The sequence below is a fragment of the Pholcus phalangioides genome, unplaced genomic scaffold, assembly GCF_987345545.1.
Source record: "Pholcus phalangioides strain wild (caught in Gottingen) unplaced genomic scaffold, Ppha-v1.0 ptg000011l_1, whole genome shotgun sequence".
Lineage (NCBI taxonomy): Eukaryota > Metazoa > Arthropoda > Arachnida > Araneae > Pholcidae > Pholcus > Pholcus phalangioides.
Genome location: NW_028301604.1, coordinates 4,008,321 through 4,030,850, shown reverse-complemented (window position 1 = coordinate 4,030,850; position 22,530 = coordinate 4,008,321). Strand labels below are relative to the sequence as shown.

The window sequence follows — 22,530 nt, the reverse complement described above, 5'->3', positions numbered from 1 at the left end:
GTATTATAAATAAAAGAAATGACAGAAAAATCTAAAGACTAGCATCTCACGCAAAGAATGATCGTGGCAATTTAAAAGCTCGTCTGGACTCTAGGTGTGAATGGATAAGATTCGTACATACCCATAGACGAGAAACATGTAAGGTAGTATTTCGAAACATTATGAAAAAACCATCTTTGGCCCTCAGGTTTCAACTTGCGCACAAAACACAAAGATCACAGTTGGCTAGCAAGTGTGTACCATTTGGACCATAATGGTATTCAGTTATTTTCAGCGACAAGAAAAAGTGGAACCTAGAGGGTTCAAAGAGATAAGGGTAATATTTTCGTGATTTGCACAAGAAACCACGGAGTAATTGTTGTCATAGACAAGGTAGTCCTTCACTGATGGTTTCGGCTGCATTATGCTGCAATGGGCAGGCATCAATAGCCTTAGAAGTCGCCAAAACGCTTAGCATTACATACAGACACTAGAGCATGATCTATTGTTATCTGGTGAATCCCTAGCCGGTCTCCAGTGGGAGTTTCAGCAAGATAATGCAGGTAGGTAGTAGTTGTAGGCAGATCGTGCTCACAGTAGATCATGCAAAAGCCTAGTTTAATGAGCAAAATATTGAAGTTCTGATTGGGAAGCATGTGGCTTCTATTTCAAACCTATTGAGAAACTTTGTGGAATTTTATCGGGAAATATATATATATATATATATATATATATATAAATAACCTATAGTATTAGTCTGCAAAAGAGCTTAACGTATCCATTGAGAGTTATAGTTATAATTTTGAGCTGCAGATAATGCAAGATTCAATTTTTTCAACGGAAACCTGTATTAACTTACTTATTAAAGAAAAGGGACATCCAACTAGATTTTAGATAATTTTTATTTTGCTGAAAAATTCACTTTGTCTAAACTTTTGCTTTTATGCTATTTTTGTTTATTTCCTCATTATATTGTCTATATAAAGTTTATGGTCTAACTTTATTACTTTGAAAATAAAGTATATGCTCACTCTAATTAAATTAATTTGTGATGCTGCAATTAGTGTTTTTGAGATACTGTGCGATTTCAGCCAGTGTCTAAACTTTGGAGGTGCACTGTAAGGAAACCTTTTGCTATTGTTTATTTCACCATAACGTAAATATGGAAAAAATTAATGAATGTTAAAAGCTTCCATCTTAATGGCTAGTTTTACGACAATAGAATTTTTCTTTGGAAACCCTGTTTGAACAAATTTCTGTGGATTATTAAATGCTTATCATGATACATTGATAAATATACATAATCATTAAATATCGAGTGAGTATATGAGATCTTACCTGAATTAGAAGCTGGCAAGTGACTGGGGGATAAATCAATATTTTCATTGAGTCCATACATCCCCAAAAGTTCTTTCACTGCATTTTCTGCATAATCACTCATGGAGGTTCTAGCTATAATAGAATGATGAAGGTCCGAGCTGGGACTTCTTATATTCAAAGCTTTCATTTGATTTCTTGTGTCTAAAGGAGAATCTCGATCAAATGACTTTCTATCTTCCACTGTAGCCAAATTTTCACGTTCATCCGTACGTTTAAGAAGTTGGTTAGGTGGTAACATATCTGAGGTATCCATTACGTCCATTGGAGGATCATCATCGTTGTTGCATTTCTCACTGTCATTTTTGCGGAGGCTCAAATTAACTGGATCAGACGATAGATAATGTGACACATGCTCTGGTTTTGGGCTCCAAGCATTTACGCGCGATCGTAAAGAGCTGTTTTCGCTACTCAGATCTAAGGGTTGAGCTGTATCGTTATTATCATCCACGTTGTTTTCGTTTGCTTCTAGACTATACTTACAGTATTTATCAACACTTGGGGATTTGCGGTGAGATGGACCACTTGACTGTTCTTCTACATCATATTCTTCACCATCGCTGCCGGAATCGATTTCAGAAAAGTGGTATACGATGTTTCTAGGTTTGAAATTTTTTCTTTTGTTTCGTGACTGATAGGATCGCCGCAAATCTTCGGCCTTACAGTCTTCTTCTGACTGTCCTCGAGCCATAATATTTGAAGATTTGCTATCTATCTCTAAAGAGGAAACAGGCTTTGGTGCAATGGTTGCTATCATGTGGCACAGTGATGCGGGAGGTGGTAATCGGGAGTCCGTTCTTGTCGTACTCTGCGGACTGTCACCATTGATGAACCCAATTTTGGGATCTGCATCATGTCCACTAGGTGAGTGGCTGCTTACCATAGGGGTTGTCGGGCTAGCGCAAAATAGAGAACTAGCAGATTCAGTGATTTGAGGAGGTGAAGCTCCAGTGGTCGAGATCATGCTCGAACCGGGAAGAGAATTTCTCTGCTCAGTCTAATCATCTGGATGTTTCTTCATCTCACTGAAAAAAAGTGCAAATATTGCGTTAGAAGAAAATAGTGATATGTACCATGTTCAATAACTTTCAACTTCACAATACCAAGTTATTGAAACATGCCTTTACTGCAAAAAATACATTTCGTCATTTGTTCTGTATGTTAAAATTCCCTTAGTGAGAAATTGACTGGGTATAAATTCAAACTACTAAACTGTTAAATTTTTCGCCAAAGGTAATAAATTGACAATATCTCTATATCGTAATTTTTATTTAATAATTTGATGACAAAAAGCAATGTGGGCATTTAAGATGTGCTGTATATTTAGAAATGCTGTATATCTGCTGTAAATGCTGTATATCTGCTGTAAATGCTGTATATCTGCTGTAAATGCTGTATATCTGCTGTAAATGCTGTATATCTGCTGTAAATGCTGTATATCTGCTGTAAATGCTGTTAATCTGCAGTGTAAACTATAGTGCTAATAAGTTTTAAGATTGAGAGGAAAGAAGTGAAACGACCCATGAGATATCAAGAAAAACATTAGAACATACATTTCATAATTTTACATTGGAATACACTATGTTGAACGACTTTGAATCTCTAGAGAGATTACATATATTCTTAATCTGATCTGTAAACATGGTATGCCACTTTATATAATTCATTCTTTTATTTTAAAACACCCTAGAGACTCAAGAAAATAAACAGATATTACTTGAATTGCTAAAAGTTAATCGATAGAGGCCTTATACGTAGGCCTCCAAAGATGGTCAGTAACACGCGAACAATATTTGAAACTACCTTTTCATAAAAAAAAAAAAAATTAAGCACCTAGTAAAAGTTAGCATTACAAAAATAATGGGTCATTACACTACACGTGGAATCGTCGGACTTCACGCATTTCCTATTGCATGATCAAACAAATTCTCCATTGGTGAAAACCCCCATTTAACTTTGCATGAACTTCAAAGTAATTCGAATCAAGTTTATTTGGTCCTAACGTGAAGAATTTTCGGTGATGATTCCCACTCGCACGGAAACGAAAACGTTTTCATTGTTTCATTCGTTCTATGATCATCATACTAAACCAAGAATCCATTATAACGAGTAACCTGTTGCATTTTATCCCCTAAAGTATCGAAAAAATTACACGGCTCCTTGTTTTGTAGAACATTTCACGCACTCAACACAAACGTCCATTAAATAGACCTCGTTTAACAAACATTGATTTATTGTTCAAGGGGAAAAAACCTACACATATACGCTTTACTTCACCACATGCCACCTGCACCACATCACCCACTTCCTGCATTAGTAAAACTAATGCAGTATGTTAATAACCCGGAATACACGGTTCTTTCGTGATACGTAATGTCCACTGTGAATGGATACAAAAATATTATGGTCAACGGGCGTAAAATGGCCACAACGAAACTTTATACTTTCAATTAAGGATAATAATCAGTTATCGTTAAAGAAGAAAATGGTTTATGGACAGAAGGGCAAAAAGACTATTATCCTATAAACTACGAGGAAAATTCCACTCAGTATCTACGCGACAGCAGCACACCTCACGCTCTTGACCGAAGGCGAAACAATAACTATTGTTCCAAGCGGGGAGAGCGAACTTTCCTATCATTCAGTTCCATTACTACATCAATATAAGTGCAAGATACCCTGGTTTCTCACAATTTCGTACAGTTAGGAGACGAATAACTAAGTAAGGGGGCAATCAATGAGCCCATCGCCAAAAGCCATTGTCCTTTCGAAGCGTTTACTTGTTTTTTTTTATCTTGCCGTAAATATAGATGGTTTTTCAAAGTCTAAGCTAAAGGACAGCACAATGCGTCTTTGTCTAGATTGTATCTTTTTAAATATACCGAAATTGAAGTGATATCTACGAAAGCTCGAAAAATCAGAGAGTTCAATTAATCGTGATCTTCGGGGCACGAGCTTACAAACAATTCCCCCCCCCCCACAATACAATGGATCCAAAGATCGGACAAACGGGTGTAAAATGAGCGCAATTTAAATATCACAAGTATGTTTTGTTTTGACAAACACGTACGACAAATTCACGCGAGTGGTATATTTTTTGATTACTTTACGCATTGCGATTTAAGAATGGAAAACTGGCTGAGAGACAACAATTTATTTATAGCAAGAAATATGATAAATAAAATATAAAAGGCCCGATTTTTGTAGTATTATAGTCGTAATACTAAATTTCGAAAGGAATAGTTTCGTTTTTAATACATCGTATAAGTAAAGATGACAAGAATTTTTATCATTGATTTTTTGAGAACTAATTTTTAAGGTATTTCGCCAAACAGTTGGTTAAAATTTTAAACAGCGTATTTGATATGCATACGATAAAAATGATTTTTGATTCCAATTCAATAACTTTTTGTCAATAAGTTATTAGAAAAAATAATGTGGATGCAAGTGTCACTAATTATTTTAGAGTGCCAAAAAATGAAGATTTGAAATAAAGTATGTCTTATTTATTTAGCAATGTTCTATCGAATACCAAATTTTTCACACATGACAAAGAAGCCAAAATTTTCTTCAAGAACTAAAATGAATTTTCTAATTTGAATGGGAGACGTAAAATAAGTCTCATCATGATTACTTGATTCCCTGCTTAGATAAATAGTTAAGAGATAATTTGGATGTCTTGGATAATAAACCAATGATGTTCCAGCCCAAAAAAAATTGTTGAACTGGAGGTTAGTATGATTCCAGTCAAAAAACTATGACTATTGTATTAGAAACGATTTACGTTTACTCTATCTTGTTCAATATATAGTGAATGTCATATACTATACATGAAAAATGTTTTTACTCCTTTAATGGCATCAATCTCCTATGATCGTGCGAACTGGTTTCTTTCTCATTGAGTGGGGGTTATAGAATGTGTCGACGTCGTCAGGATATAAATCGTTTCACCATTCATGGCAGTGGCCACAAAACTCATTGCAAGAATGAGAACTTGTTTACACTGCCATGGCAGTGGCCGCTAAACTCATTGCAAGGATGAAACTTGTTTACACTGCCATGGCAGTGACCGCAAAAACTCATTGAGTGAACAAAATCGTTTAGAAACTACGAGAAAGTAAATAGCTGTTATAGAACAGGCGGAAGTTAATAGAAATACAAGAGAACAATAAGAAAAATATATAAATAAGAAACTAAATGAAACTTCACAGCTACGCACCACAAACTATAAGAAAGAGCTTTCACACGAGAGTGAGCTGTAGTAGAATTTTTTTATTATTCTTCTCGATACGTAAGTAAAATGTATTTTTCCCATGAGTTAAGTCACACTCGTAGAAAAAATAGGCATTAGAAATAAACTTTTTTAAAAGAAAAAAGCATGCGTGTCGAATGCCCCACTGAACATATAACCATATTCTTTTCTTTGCAAATTTTGACTCAAAGAATGCAACGAAGAATTTTTCTCGTCATCACGTGTGAGTGCCTTCAGTTTTCTTACAAGAAACTATTAACTGATTTCTATGTATGCATCTACGGGGTACGAAGAAGTAAAGTCCTTATACACACACTTCTTTTTTCGTTCACTTCATTTTGTTCTTTTCATAAAAATTGCTTTTACTGTATTTTGGGTTACTGAATTTTTAAATATAAGAAAGAGCTTTTTAAATTAAGAAAGAGCTTTTTAAATTAAGAAAGAGCTTTTTAAATTAAGAAAGAGCTTGATAATCAATCATATTTTTATGTGCATTTTTGGTTTTTTACAGTCACCTCGTTGGGCATTTTGCCTGTTGTGGTCTTTGTTTTTGTATTTACCTTTTGAACTGTTGATTAAAGAGACATACTTTTAACTAATTGCTATTAAAAAAATTTTTTTTTAATAGCATGTGGTGGGGTTGATAAATGTTAAGATATGTCATTCATTTTACAAGGGTATCAAATACAAGAATTCTTCACACGGGTGAGTATTCACTAAAATGCAGAAATAATTTTTTTATACGACCAGTTTTCCCAATAACTCGTAATTAGACATTTTTTGTCATGCAAGTGATTGAAACGAAAAAAAAAAGTTTCACGTTTTTCAGTAGGTTAACTCATAGAAATTTTTTGGTGAGATTTACCTCTTTCGGCACACGTTATTCGGTGTAAAAATTTCCACTTTTGTGGACAGCTATGAAATTAAAAAAAAAAGTTAAATAGAGATCCCGTTTCTTTGAGGCTTGAACACATTTTAAACCGTAAAATAAATAATGTTCGGGTTCCGGAGTAAAGTATTCATATATCCACGTGAGAGTCAAACGCAAATAGATATAGTTATGAACGAGATGTGTAAGTAAAATAAAAGTACTGTACAGCGCACCACATCCAACTTTCTCGCTTCTGGGATATTCCCTCGCAACATGTTGAACGTTTTAACATGTGAATTTTCGGTAAATATCACTTATAGTTTTTTTTATTTATCAGTTACAGGCAATCACTGTATTTCTGTTTGACTCATCAAACGCAGGGCGAACAGTCTCTAAACATAAGTTTTAGGTAAGAGAAAGACCTACAGAAAAATAAGTTTTCCATTTTAATACGTATATAGCAACTTCCAAAATAAATGACCTACGCAAGATCCCGTTATTTGAATATCTTCATCAATTGGAGTTGTTTCTAGAGGTACCTGTATGATGAACAGTTTAAATGTTAAAGAGTATGTGTATAGTGAAGTCTCGATAATCTGAGGTGAACGGGACTGAGACCACCTCCTAAAGACTGAAACCAACTCGGATTATCCGAAAAGTTATAGGAAACGGGTTTCTAAGTTGGGCGCGCGGGGACAGGTTCTATATATTCCTATCTATTTTGCCCGACGTCTTAATTCACTACACACCTGCCAAGACTCATACATTCTGGTTCAGAGAGGCTGACATGGGCTCCAGGCTCTAGGATATTATTTTTTTTTGCTCTATAAATTTACTATAGAGTGGCTCTGGGATCCTCCGGAAACCCCAGTTTAGGGATCAAGAGCTCCTTCCAACTGAAGTTTCTTACATTCGTGAGAAAAATAGGACAAAATGGAACAAAATTCGTGCTTGACGAAAAATTGAGAGGTTTAGAAAAGTAATTTTTTTTTTTGAAAAATTCCAGCACCTCGGAAAATTTCGAAACTCTACTGTATAAGGAATTTAGTTTGAAACTTTGCATATATGTTACTGCCAAAGCCCGAAGAGCGGCCAATTCGTGACGGAGCCGGTCACTTCGCGAATTGGCCAAGAGTTTTGGCCAAAGTCCAAATTACAGAAATTATTCGGACTTTGGCCTGGCATTTCGCGAAATGAATGGAGATCGTTGTTGGCCAGAGCTCGATTTGCTGGAGTAAGAGGTTCCGGTAGGAGCCACATCCATTTTTTTAATCGCCAACGTGTGATACATGTCTCTATATGGCAGCTCTTTTGGATTAGCCTCATGTCACGAGAGAAAAAAAAGTGAAAAATTTAAGAGAAAAACTATAAAAAAATAATTACATGAGCATATAGTTTTTTCTGCCAAATTTTGGAGAAAAAAAATGATTACAGCGTTGTGACTGTGGTCTGATGGGTTGCCATAACTAACGTGGACATAATTATCACTTGACGATGATCCCAAATCACGTCTTTTGTTATAGGCCAAGGATCACCAGACACTTCGCGAACTGGTCCGAAATTCGGACATTGGCCAGGTCAATATTTAACGAAATTGGCCAATTTGAGAAGTGACTGCCCCGTCGCAAATTGGCCAATTTCGGGCTTTGCAGTAACATAATATATATATAGGGTGCATATACTGTATAGGTAACAGGGCACATGACATTTTACTGTCGAATCGTTGATCCTATAGGCTATTTTCAATTAGAAAAGTATCCAAATAACGTGTAAAACTCAGATACGTCATTCATGTTGCAAGGGGTTGTGTAGTTACTAAAATTAAAAAAAATTAGCTTTTTATACAGTGCCTGTGTGCCCAAAAACCCAATTATAAAGTTGTTTCCCTACCTCTCCTGATGTCAACAAAAAGAAATCCACTTTTCTATAAGTGCAATATTCGCTGAGTTATATATTCGAATTCGCGAAAAACGGAGGAAAATTGGGGAAAAAACAACATTATATATAAATGCGAGTAAGAAACGGTTTACACCTGCATTCTTATATATAATAATGCTGTTTTTTCCAACTTTCCTCCGTTTTTCGAATATCTCAGTGAATATTGCGCTTAGAAACATGGAATGTGTGTGCATAAAAAAGTTATTTTTTTTTTACTTTAACAACTATACAAACCCTTGAAACATGAATGACGTATCAGTGTTCTACACGTTATTCGGATACTTTTTCTAATTGGAAGTGTGCCTCTCCAGGATCAATGATTCGCCAGTAAAATGCCTTCCAGTGCTGTTATCTATGCATCCACTACATGGGCAGTGTGTGTGTGTTGTGTGTGTTTTGTTGTGTACATTGGATTTTTTCTAGCTTTTTTTCTGCTCAAAGTGATGAAGTCAGGGAAAATCTAGATAGTGAAATGCATTTGCATGTTTTACCTAATTCATGGGCTGAATCACACATAAAAGGAATACTCAAATTGAGGAAAACAAAAAAATATATATTATAAGTTTTTTGCTATCATGAAATTATGTGAGTCCAATGTATAAGATTGACAATTTTTTTAGTCAGTATTACCAGTGAAGTATTTACAAAAAACTAGAAAAATTGACCTCTTTATATCAATGACTAGGATTTAAATCTACACTCTTAGGATTAAGCTTTCTTGCACTAATCAAGGGCTGTGAAATGGTATAAACTTCTCAAATTTGGCTCTTCAGTTCCGACTGAAAAATATCTATAAATGCGACACCTCAAAATAATTCTTACAAGAAATGCTTTCGAACACTACCGGCTCGGCTATCGTACCACCGAGACGCCGGCTGAGAATCTCGAAGTAATGTGGCAGAGCTGCCGAGAGTGCCAGTTTTATACAAATTCAAAGGCCACAACAGGCAAAATGCCCAATGCCCAATGAGTGGCTGAAAAAAGATGTCCATAAAAATATGGATGTGAAAGTTTTTTAAATGACTATATCGTCTCCTTCATACCAGAAGCACGAATGTCCTTGGAGAAAATAAAAGAACGTCGGAAATGACGTTTAGTCCACCCATATTACTTACCCCATGGAAGTTATATTCCTAAAATGTTTTGTACGCGTGTTTCAATAGGGCTAGACATTCGCGTTTCAGTTAAAACTTAGATAGCGAAATAAGAGGTATCCAACCAGCTGAAAAAAAAGAATAAAATTTGCACATTCGTGCTTCTAGCATGAGGGGGACGATATGTAAATAAACTTTAGCTACTGTAGAAAATTTCCTATGTCCAAAATTTTAATTTTTCTGTAGCATGGTATTTCCTGTTCATAGGTAAACCACCACTCAGTTAGAGCAAAGCCGTATGATATTTTCTTGTTGCTAAGGTTTAATATGATATCCTTGAAAGTGGGGAGACTGAACTATATATTTTGGGGAGGTTGGTGAAGAAAGGTAACATCTATATGTACCAGTAAAGTACACATCACAAAGATGTGCCTTTTGTAGTATCACAAAGAGTACTCCCACTGAACAGTTACTATGTGCAGTACTTGTAAAGTGCCACTGTGTTCTTATCAGAAGAGTGTCACATGTTTTCAGAAATTTCATGATTTGTAAAGATAAGTAATATGCATGCATATACAGTATATAGATAGATATACAGGGCGATTCAAAACTCAACGTGCAAACTTTAAGGGGAGGTAGAAAACACAAAAACAAAACAGAATCACAGGAATGTATGACCGGAAACTCCAACCTGATCAGCTGGAGGATAAATGAAGATGAAGAAATGACAAGCCAATAACCTGTGAGAAAACACTTTATTTAGCTATACTTTACACGCGGACATAACGTGTGCACGTTAAATTTCACAACAAGTGCTCAAAGTTTTTACCCTCTCGGTCGCAAGAATCTCCGTCGCAGCTGCAAACGTCCGCGAAATGCCAGATATTTTTGAAAGGGTTCGACTGCGGATGGTAAGAACTTTGAGCACTAGTTATGAAACTTAACGTGTACACGTAATGTCCTCGTGTAAAGAAAGTATTGCTAAATAAAGTGTTTTTCCACCCATTTTGGCCTGTCATTTCTGCATCTTCGTTTATCCTCCAGCTGATCATGTTGGATTTCCGGTCATATGTTCCTATGTGATTCAGTTTTGTGGTTTTGTGTTTCCTACCTCCCCCAAGAGTTTGTACGTTGAGTTTTGAATCACCCTACACAGATAAGTAAGATGCATATATATAGAAGAAATGAATAATATGAATGAATTTTGTTTTTAAATTTTTATTACGAAATAGAATCAAAATAAATACTGAATTTGTCATTATACTTCAAATAACCTGAAAGATTTTGGAAAATTTTATTTTTTATAATTATTTAACAATGAAATGATAGATAATGATCACTATATTTCATTCTCCTTTTGATGTAAAACTAAACTTGAAAATTCATTAATATCATGTTATACAGGGCAGTGGTTGCGCCGCTAAACCACCACCCACCTACTTTCTCGGGGATGCAAAAAAAGTTCCCCATACTATTTCATTACATTTTTCACGTGATTTCATTAAATATTGTAGAAAATAAAACGTGCCCTTGAAAGGGTTAAAGGTTTTTAAATGATATACGATGATAACGAAACTCAAGTTAGGTGGGTTAGAAATTATTTCAAATAAAATGAAAATTTTGTATGAGCCTAAAAATATATTTTTAGTCGATATTTTTCGAAAATAATTTTTTTTTGTTTTCCCGGTACCACAAGGGCGAATTATTCTCTAGAAATATTCTCCCGTCTATACTATGTATTGACTATTTCCTGTTTCCGGAAGTTTTAAGACTTTGGGTTTTACTCTAATTCACAAACATCCGTACTAAAAAAATATAGGAAGTAGGAAAAGGACTGGGTGCAGTTCCGATAAGTTTGGGGCCAACAAGGCTTGTCTCTGGTTTTTTTTTGTTTTATCAGCAACAACTCGTTTCCTCGAAAGACAAAAAATATTTTTATTGCGTGGTACGGAATGTACATAGCATATATTCGTATAATTCACCATAATCGAATTCGATGATTATTATATAATATATAATCGCATTCTAGATTTTTCTATATAAAATATTAGACACTGATATAGGAATAGAATTAGAAGTCTACCCGTCAATTTTTTTTATTTCCATCTCATGACTACTGAAATCAAATCGACGTCAAGTGTCTTGAGAAAGAGAAGAAAAGACTTGGATATGCGTATATCAGATTATGTCTTTCAGCAAGAAAAAAATAAGAAAAGGATAATAGATGAGAATGAAATGAAACAAAAAGATGAAAAAAAAGATCGAGAAGAATCGCACTCGGTGAAACAATTGCTAAAAATAATCGTTTGTAAAGGAATAAGAAGCAGAATCAGCTCACGTGAAGTATTCGTTTTCCTGAAAGAAATTGCCATCCTTACACTGCCCTCCCTCTCTTTGAGATAAAAATAATGCAACTGCTAGAAAATTCTTTCGTGAGAAAAAAAAATTATGATCTATTTCTGTGAAAGACGTTGGCTTGATTAAGGGGGCATTCTTCTAACCACCTGGTACGGGTACGTTTTTCTCAACAAGAATATATGTTCCTTTTTAAGCCATGTATGGCCTAAAAAGTCAACTTTCATAATATCTAATATCAGAAATGAAAATCACGTAAAAAAATACAACAGAGTATCCACAATACCTCGAATTTAATTCTATATGTTATTTTAGAGAGAACAATATTACCTTTTCAGAATCGTTATACATGTATATATATATAACAAACGTTTAATTATTCATTTAGGTAAGCGTGTTTTTTTTATAGTAGGTGATTTCAACTGAAAACGTCATCTCAGTTTTCGAAATCAAGGTTAACTTCTTTATAGAATAATAGAAGGGCGAACTAGTGATCACATCTTCTAAACATACCCTTCTAAAGATCATCAATCTCTCACTATCTGCTTCGCTTTCTCAGAGAGGGCAGCACATTATCTTTTGGTCGTCTTTTTTTCCGGGTGCTGTGCCGCTCTCCGTGATAAGTTTCAACCCCTTTCCCCTCTTTTTCTTAGAAAGTTTCTCACACGTATTAGATGACTAAACTTCTTATTTGAATAATATGAAGTGCGTAAAACTGACAACTGATAACCGGATATAATACATTATATTTGATCAGTGACGGCGATATTAATTATTCGATTCATTCCCGTTTCACTGAAATTAAGTTGATGTGGTACGGATAGATGATACACATATTGGAATGTTGAGATTGAATTACATAACTAGAAACTGTAACCGACTGAAATCATCCGACACAAGATTGTTAGTTTACCTGGTATTGATAAAAAAAATCCCGAAAAAAAGACTATATTTAGTCTTGGTGAATTTTTTTTGCTTGTGATTGTGAAAAGGAATTATAGAATATTCTCTAATTTCTATATGGCAAATTTCCATGAACCGCAGAATGGGAAAATTTATCCAAATACTTTTCTCAGCGAAGAAAATAACTCAGTTCAAGGCAAAAAAACCGCAGACAATTTTATAGGGAACAATAAAATGAGAATGAGACAAATGTGGGAAAATATTGGCTTAGACGGCGAAATAGTAGTTATTATGCTTTTTTCTCAGTCTCCTGATTATACTTATTGACTTCGTCTTCGAAAAAAGCCTAGCAAGTATTTTTTCAGATATTATTGGATCAATTTTTAAAATCTTAAAGTGCGTAACAAAATATCATAATTTGTTATAATAAAAGCATATAAAAAGCAGTGGTTATCGAAGTATGCGTCGCGGCTCCTAGGGCGAGCATTTGATATTAATGTGTGTCTGTTTAGTGGATTTAAGTGGTGTTTTATTAGACTTCTGGGAGCAGTGAATAAACATTGGTGAAACCACATGTAGCAAAAATTTGAGAACCACTGCTATAAACTGTGCATTTATAAACCTTCAAACACCAAAAATGTCAACAATTTGATCAGCTAGAATCCGTCTCAAAAGTTTAGACACTACAGATTTTTAACATAACTAACATTTTTAACTTTGGATACAATTTCGAATTTCGATTTAATTTTTTATTGTGGTCAGAATGCGAACGCAAACTTCCGAATGTATGCAAATTTTGGCGATTGCGTCTATATGACGTTTCCGGAACGTGATAGTATAAAAGTGAAAAGCTATCGCACTAGTTTTCATTCAAATAAAAAAATGCCGAAGTCATCGCAATATTTCGTACAATGAGATTACTTTATTTGAGTAGGGGGGATGAATGGGACATTTTTCATCAAAATATTTATTTCTTTGCAACATACAATCGAAAAAGCAAGTTTTACGTATAATTTCATATTTATGTTATCTAGCTTCAATTTAAACATTCTTTAGTTAAACAATTATATATATGTGGGAAGAAATCATAAGTTTCATGAAAAAGTCCAAATTGCCCCATCCATCCCCAAGACGGATGAATGGGAAAGCAATAACATTTTCAATAGCATTTTGACTTTTCATTATTTAACCTCCATCAGATGGGTTCATTTAATATTGATGGTGATAAAATCAAACTGAAATGTCATAAATGCTTTTAATCTTTCTGCACCCCCTTGGCTTTGTAGTTTTGGCAACTTGGACACAATATCAGATTTTGAAATGTCACATATTTCACTTTTCTCTGGATAAAAAATCCCATAGCTGTTGAATTTTTTTTATTTAAAACTTGAACCTTTTGTAACTATATATATCATTATCACCATCAACATTTTTGCAATAGAAATAAACAATATTTTTTAATCATATTTTGTTAATATAAAATCTTCATCTTGTATAGGAGAATTATCTAAATATTTTTCCATAAAAATTTCGTCATCTGTAGAACTGGTATTGTAATATAGTACTACTTGGCAGATTAACAAAAGATGTAGAGGGAACACATGCAAAACTTATTTCAGAGAAGCTGTCTATTGACCGAGTCAGAATTTGGCCGATCTGTTATGGAAGCTGGAAGGAAATAATTATCTGTGATTTAGAGGGAAATTTTTCGTGCAAGTTTTAAAATTTATTTAATAAAAAAAAATCGTGTTTTTTTTTAAACCAACTTACGTTAGAGAGAATAAAGGTATGAAGGAATGCTTCCCTTGCTAAAGCAGCAACTTCATATATTGTTACATGTTTACCAGGATTGCTTGTTAACCAGTCATCTTGAACTGATCTAAATCTTATCTTATCATACACAGGTTTTATCCGATGCCTACAATGGGAAGGAAATGTATGGACTACATTTGTTGAATTAAAAATGCTAGTTCTATTCATACTCGCCACTTCCAGAGATCTAATAATAGATAGTTCCTTATGACGATCTATGAATCCTTGTAGCCAGTCTACTCCAGCACATTCATTTTGACTCTAAGTAGGAGGTATATTCTCTTTTAATGCACATGCATACTGATATACCATACTACGAATTGTTAACCCATAACATGTTTTAGAAGTTTTAAGTTACTCTGATAAGGATATTTCTTGGTCGCAAGTAAATATTTTTCGATTTCCAATGTTTGGCTTAAAATGATAACTCCAGAAATCGGTAGCACGTTTTGCGTCACTAATATAATGGGCTAATGAAGATTTGGGAATGTTGTAAGCTCCAGCTACGACTCTGATTGACATTTTCTTCTCTACAACTTTTTTTACAGCATCTTCTACTTCTACAACTGATTTTTGCTGTCTATCTGTAACTTTTGTCCACTTTTTTCAATTCATTTCTGCATTGAGATATTTTGGGATTTATTAGAAAATTTTAAAAGTTTCCCGTGTTTATGGAAGGTTCCCCCTTAAATACACCATTTCATTAACCAATAACTAAAGCAACAATCATTAAAATTATGTAGGCCTATACTCAAAATAAATACCCAGGTAAGCCTATCACTTCAGCACTCAATATTTTTTCTAAAACAAAACAAATTGCCCTTATTCAATGCTTTTAAAAATTAATAGAGTAAGAATATTAAAAATCACATTTGAAAACCTCATTTTGGATCTAAAAAATAAAGATGTCAATTAAGAAAAAAACAGCTTAAAAATAAACCATATTTTACTTTAATGCAACAGGAATGAATGGGACAGTCCCAATCATCTCCATGTATGTGTCAGGGGTGGATTTTTGAAGTCAAAAACTGGTTTAAACTGTCGAAAACCGTCAAAAACTTAAATGGCTTTGGATAATATTTTGAACACAATAGGTTGATAACATGACATGAGAAACTTAATTTTTGTATATTTAGTTTTATTTTTAAATTCTAATTCATTACAATAATTGAAACAAAATATTAATTAAAATTTACAATTTTGAATTTTCAACAGACAGTCTAGAGCAGATAATATATAATTTTATGGTCCATTTTATCTAAACTACTGATTACCAGTGTTCAATGTACTAAACAAAATAAAAAGCTGTTTATTCAAAATATGTGTGACAGGAAATCAGGGTTAGGTTTTTGACCTCAGAAACTTACTCAGTATTAAAACAGTCAAACACTTATTGTCAATGCTTACTTTTAGGCTTACAATAAGTTACAGGAGTTTCTTTTTTTCTCTTTATCGTTATATTCCAGCCCCCCACTGCCAAATTAAAGAACATTTTAGTCCTACAATTTAGTATTTTGATTGCTATATACATTCTAATGTTATGCACAATAAGGGTAGCGTTTTAAGTGTCAGTGATTATCTAGAAAATTTAATAACAAAAATCAACATTACATATGGTGTAAAAGAACTTTTTAATCATTTGATCATTTTTGTCGCACCACGGTCATTTTCTGCACACGAGGGATAATTAGACTGGGACCTACAATTTATTGCCGATTCCGAACGGCAGGCTTGTTTTTTATACTCATCGAGAGGTTGATGTGCTAACCCGTCGATGGGGGACTCCCTGCGGTAGCAATTTTTTCTGTGGTCATTTCGCCGTTTCTGTTGTACCCCTATGTCAGGAAAGTTTTCTGATAAGTATCTTATCGACCTGGGCTGCCTCGCCCAAAGAACTTTTCAAGCACATATCTGTTATGAAAAGAGTACAGCAGATGGTTTATATCAATACACATATCAGCAGTAGAAGAAATTTTGGAAGGTCGAGAATCATGGTGAATTGAAAAACATCAAATAGTTCCATAGTTTTTCCTTCAGCTTTTATGCTATGTTTTATTCAAATTGTTATTAAAATTGTATATTTTACACGAAAAAATACACGTTTTCCAAAATAATTCTGTAGAGAGTAGAAATTTTTTTATAATGATATTAAGTATTTATTCTTTCTATAACATAGTGACTTTGAACATTACATGCAATGAATGTGTGTATTTTCAACGGGAATTCTTATATTGAAAAGCAATATTTAAGATTTTTAATAGTTTTTTACGTGCAGTTTAAACCGTCAAAAACCTGCCAACCCTGGTTACTGCCCATCCATCCCCATGCTATAACTCTTCATTTGCAATCATTTCGTAAAACTTTCATTTATGAGACAGTAAAATAAACCATATATTTCTATAACTAACACACATGAGATATATGAACAGCAAAGTATGGATTGTTGGCTTATAGCAGTACTTATGAAATTAAAGAAATAAGAAATATGCAGAAATTTACTTTTTTTATGTTTATATTAATTTTTGAGTTTAAGCAACAAATTCAACAGCCATGTTAGTGCTTATTCCTGTTATGAGTGAAGCTACACCAAAGCAATCTATTGGTGAAAAAAGTAACTAAACAAAGTGTTTAAGGGCTGAGTGTCCCATTCATCCCCCACCTCCCCTACTTTGTTTGAAAGCAAAACGGAAAGCTGTAAAATACATTGCAACTGCTTTAAACCAGTCGAAATGCAGTGTCTATGGAGTGTGTCTCAAAATCCGAAACCTCGTTGTGGTGGGCCAAGCAGTACAGGTTTACGTGAAGACGTAACTCCGTTCGAAGATAGGCTTCAATGTGAAGAATAGCCTTGCATGAAATTACAAAAGCTGGCTACAGCGAAAATTTAAAAGATACAGTTCATAGAAAAATCAGAAAAACTGGATATTTGATTAATAAAAGAACGGTCCGGAAACCACCTCTCACAAGAAAGCACCAAGAAGCGAGACTGAAATTGGCACGGAATCATATGTGTGTTATGGAGACAAATGGTTCAGTGTCATTTTTTGTGATGAAAAAAAAAATGGAAATTGGATGGCCCAGATAGATGGTCTTCCTATTGGCACGATATTAGAAAGAAACCAATGATTTTATTTTACCAGACAGCATGGTGGGAGATCAGTAATGGTATGGGCAGCATTTGCTATCGATAGTCAGGTTTCCTTAACGTTTTTGAAGGTTCGTCGAAATTTTGATGCTTACAAAAAGACTAAAAAACTTTGATTTAGGAGGACCAAACCAGACATTTCAATATGATAACATGATCTATTCATAGATCAGCAGCAAAAAAACAGTTCCTTGAAAATGTCTCGTTTTTAGATTTGTGAGAGATGAGTCCTGACTTGAACCTCATTGAGAATGTATGGGTATACTCACAAGAACTGTGTATGGAAACGGCAAACAGTATTCGACTATTGATGACTTGAAGAGAACTATCGAGGAAGCATGGGTACAATATTGATGTTGGAATCCTGCAAAATAAGATCCATGAAGGATCATGTATTTGACGTTATTAAAAACGGAAAGTCTATACACTATTAAAAGCCTGTAATTTTTGTAAATTGGAATTTTCTCAACTTTTTGAGACAGCCGTTTTTTGTCTTTTTGATATTATAAGTATTTTAAATGTTCTTTTGTTAAAATATTATTTTCTATGAATGTAAAATTTTCCAGGTACTGTCCATTAAAAGCTGTTAGTTTAACTCACCGTATTTTTCTTGTTATTTAAAAAAATTCATAATGTAATGATGAAGAGACGAAATGTAACATTAATGAATAAAAATTCAGCTTTGATATTTAAAACTTTGATTGAACCCGAATTTGTCATAAAGAGATCTTGATAAATTTTTTTGGTCGCACGACGGTTATTTCATATGTATTACAATGTTTATAAATAAAATGCCTTTAAAAGTATGTATAACGGGGATAATAACAAAATGTAAAAATAAATATAATATTATAATAAACAAAATACCTATAAGCTATCGCTAACATTTGTTTCGCTTTGATGGGACTCATAGACCACCAACTTACGGCGTTACAAAGTTGACAGAATGAACCGAAAGTGCCCTTTACGATGCAAGTGACCCCGGTCAGTCACGTAAGATCACGGGATTTAGGGCTTTTCAGTGATACTTTGGGTGTTTACTCTTGCTGTTGTTAAATTACTCTATGATATTAGCGTGACAAAACTTGCCTATTTTTTGTTATTCGGTTTTCTGCCCAGAGACCCCATATAAGTTTTAGAAATTAAAGATATATCGAAATGAAACAATCGCTTCTCCGAACTTTTGGTTCAAAAAATAGGAAAAGAAAAAAAATTAAAGAAATATGAGCATATCGTTAAATATTTTGTAAGCAATGATTACTCTTCGATGAACTGAATGTCAAAGGCAACTGTGCTAAAAGAAATCGAGAGTTGAAAGGAAAGAGATTAAGTAAGCCTCTGGAAAGGAGACAACAAGAAAGAAAACTTTTCTGACGAAGAAACAAGAAGAAGAAAGGTGTGAATGAATAACACTAGAAGGTGGCAGAAACTTCAGACAGAAGAAAAAAGTCTCAAGAAGAAGAAAGAAAGAAAAAAAGGTGGGGGGGGGGGGAGAGGAGAAGATAAAGGAGCAAAGCATGATTATATTAAGACAGTGAGGAGTTACTACTTACTAGTTTCCACCCCTGAGTTGTTTGAATCTGAAAAGGAAGCTTTTCCATCAACGTATGTTGGCTTCCTTATAGTGAAAGTGGCAGAGATTGAGCTCATTTGATCAACTAAAAACGAATAAGAAAGCCCTTATTTGTCGACGAATCCTTTGTTTTGTTCATAGGCAGCTGACTAATAGATTTCATTTTACACCTGTTTCAACGCGTTCTCGACTTGTCATAATCTTAAGAAAAAATAAAACAAAACTGGTCGCGCTTTTCAACTTCCATCATATGTCAAAAAGTAAGTTCAGAAAAAAAAAAAAATTAGTCAAAATGGCAGTGTTTTTCGATGTCGAAATGAAAACTATTATATTCAACGCTTCTACAAAGTCTTTATTCGTTTAGAGTTCAGTATTCCATATCAAAAGTGACCACAGAAGTCAGAAAAGTTGACCCGCCAAGCTCTTTTATTTTTCATTCTCTTTGTTGGGCAAGTTTGTTTTTTTAAAATACATTTGTGAAATTTTTCGGAATGATATTAGAAACGGCCTTATTAAACCGTAGTGAATTAAATTATTTCCACATAAGACAATAATCTCCTCAATTAATACGGTTGATGATAAGGAGAAAATATATTTTTTATTAAATATATGTTTTTATTTTCATCAATTTGCAAAGAAATTGAGCTGATTTTTCTTTGCCGGGAAAAATTTCCCCAATTTTAGTTTGCTTTTGCTTGTCTACTGATCTCTGAAAACCGATGCGGTTTCGAGAAAAATGGGAAATCTATATAGAGCTTTTAAAAACAACGTTCAGGATTGGGAAGAGGAAAATAAAGGCACGAACGGAAAACGATACGTGAAGAAAACCATCCAACCATTTCCTCTTACCCTCCGATGCGCAAAATTCTTTATACTGTACGAACAAAAAATAATTTTTTCCCAAATATCTTATAAGGAAATTAAAAACTGTACATCGTTCGTTATAAGAAGAGAAGGTGCATATTTGTTTATTATTTTGAAAAGAGGCATAAATTAAAAAAATAAAAACGTATTCGCGATGGTATCAGTGGCTGTTGAGTTATTGACACAAAAATCGAAAAAAAATATCCGAAAATAAAATGTGCTAGAAATTATTTCTTTGGGAAAGGGGGGTGTTCTCTCTGTAAATGACAAGTACAATTTCCATAAATACTTATGCCTCTTTCCTTTTTTTTTTCGATCACTACGAACGTTTCAACAGTCAATCGTTTTTGATATAATTACAAAGGAACGAGAAAAAACAAATCCTGAGGTAGGAGCTAATTTCATCGCGTGGTCGATACAGCTCGTAAATGGTATGATAAGAATCAATAACGTGTAAATATGAATCGTATTTCTCGGAATAAACGTTGCAAGGTCGTATGCACCGCACTTTTTTGGGGTAAAATTAAATTTCATCTTGACAAATCTGTAAATATCGGTTTTCTTGCATAACATAAATACATATTTGTTTTTGAAAATATTTCTTAAACAATCAGTATTTATCTTAAATACCTGAAACGCAACTCAATGAACTGATATTAAACCGGATAAGGTGAAATTACATACTAATATTTTTTATATTTTTTAGCTTTCCTTTTAACATTTTCTTTGAAGATTTCTCCTAGAAAATAAGAAACAATGTATATGTGTCTCCTCATTAAAAGAGACATAAGCTCCTATAACTACATTGTCAAAATTATAATCATTTCCATAGTTATTCTAGGTAGTATTATTTGAAGTTTCCTAATGGTGATATTTCAAATTATGGTGAATAACTTTCTTCCATATTCTAACCCGGTTTCTGTGGATTCATGTTATTACAGAATGTACCTACTTCGCGATTGTTTGTCAAATTATCTGTCCTCAATCAAGAGGAAAACCATTAAAATTCTTCAATTCTTTCAACATTTGAATTCTTTCAGCAGAAAACATCAGATGTCGCTACCGCAACTATTTTAGTTTTTTTCATGTTTTTTATAACAATGTCGCTCATTGAGGACAACCGTATAAATAGATTTCTTTCTGCTGATAAACACACAAGTATTACACTATGAAGAAAAGGAGGAATAGATTAAATAAAAAGTTCGTAGAGTTGTTTTTTCAAGACATCAAAAGAAGGGAGTTTTTCTCAAGAAAACAGGATGAAGTTGCTGCCTATGTTTGTTTTAGACAGTATTAATTGAATAAAACTTAAGCTGACAGTTGAACAAGTCCATGAACCTTTTTTACTTTTTATATCGGCCGCAGAAAATTGCAATCAATTTTCAGTCACTATTCAGGGGGAATTAGAGATCTTTTATATATTATTAAAGGAAAAATGTCATAACTTGACGCAAACTTCTCTACATTACATTATAACATGCAGAGAAGCTAACACAAAACAATTTTTTTTGGATAAATTGTGAGATCTGGCTTGTCGCTTTTGGTACAAAAATATTTAAAATTAATATACCGAAATAGCTTTTTTTCAGTAATGATTATTTTTGCCGTGGCAAATTGAACTTAAACATGAAAGTCACAAAGCAAAAATAATTTATCAAGAAAAGTTTCGATGACTGTTGTCGTTAAAACTAGTTTTTTTTAGAGGAATTCCGTGAGGTCCTATAATTAACATATCGGTTTGATTTCCATTTGGGAAGTGAGATTTTGCAACAACAAGTACTAAAGCATAAATTTTTGTTCAAAATGTGACTACTTTTCGGTGGTACGAGAAGAAAATAAACGAAAATACTATACCTGTTTTTTTGGTTTAGGAAATAACATCCGCTAATAATAAAAAAACAACTTGTAAATATGAATTACGATTGCTGAGCCAGTTAAGTCTACCAAATGATTATTCATTCTAACAAACTGGAAAAAGGTCTCCTGTCTGACCTCAGTTATTTTATGAAACAACGCAACTCGAGTCCGATGACTTCAAAATTCACTCAAGTATTATAACTTTTTTTGAAATATTATAATGTTTCTACCTTCTTCGTGAAAAGTGGATGTTTTTAGATAAATTAGTTAATATAAATGAATAATGAATTCTCAATTTTACCATAGGATATATGGGCTACATAAGTTGCTACTTAGAAGGAGTAAGATGGACTGAACATCAGAATTTTCCCGCCAAGAGTCATTTGTTGAATAATGCTAGGTGGGATTGAGATTAGTTAGATTTTTAAAAAAAAAATTAATTTGCGACTTTTATTTTTGTGAGAGGAAGGTGCTCTGTAATCACTAGAGTTCAGTAACTTGGTGACTAGA

At 33.6% G+C, this 22,530-nt stretch overlaps 1 protein-coding gene across 3 annotated transcripts in view; it reads right to left on the bottom strand.

Moving 5' to 3' along the window:
• LOC149079957 (zinc finger protein castor homolog 1-like) overlaps window positions 1–22,530 on the bottom strand; it is a 171,779-nt gene that overhangs the window by 128,472 nt on the left and 20,777 nt on the right. For 2 of the 3 annotated variants that reach the window (XM_089238865.1, XM_089238866.1), the window contains exon 2: window positions 1,318–2,381. In XM_089238865.1, coding sequence (XP_089094991.1) covers window positions 1,318–2,320 — 1,003 coding nt within the window. In that variant the 5' untranslated portion in view covers window positions 2,321–2,381. Of the gene's footprint in view, window positions 1–1,317; window positions 2,382–17,995; window positions 18,015–22,530 lie in introns of those variants that run through there. The other variant, XM_089238867.1, reaches the window with a different exon arrangement.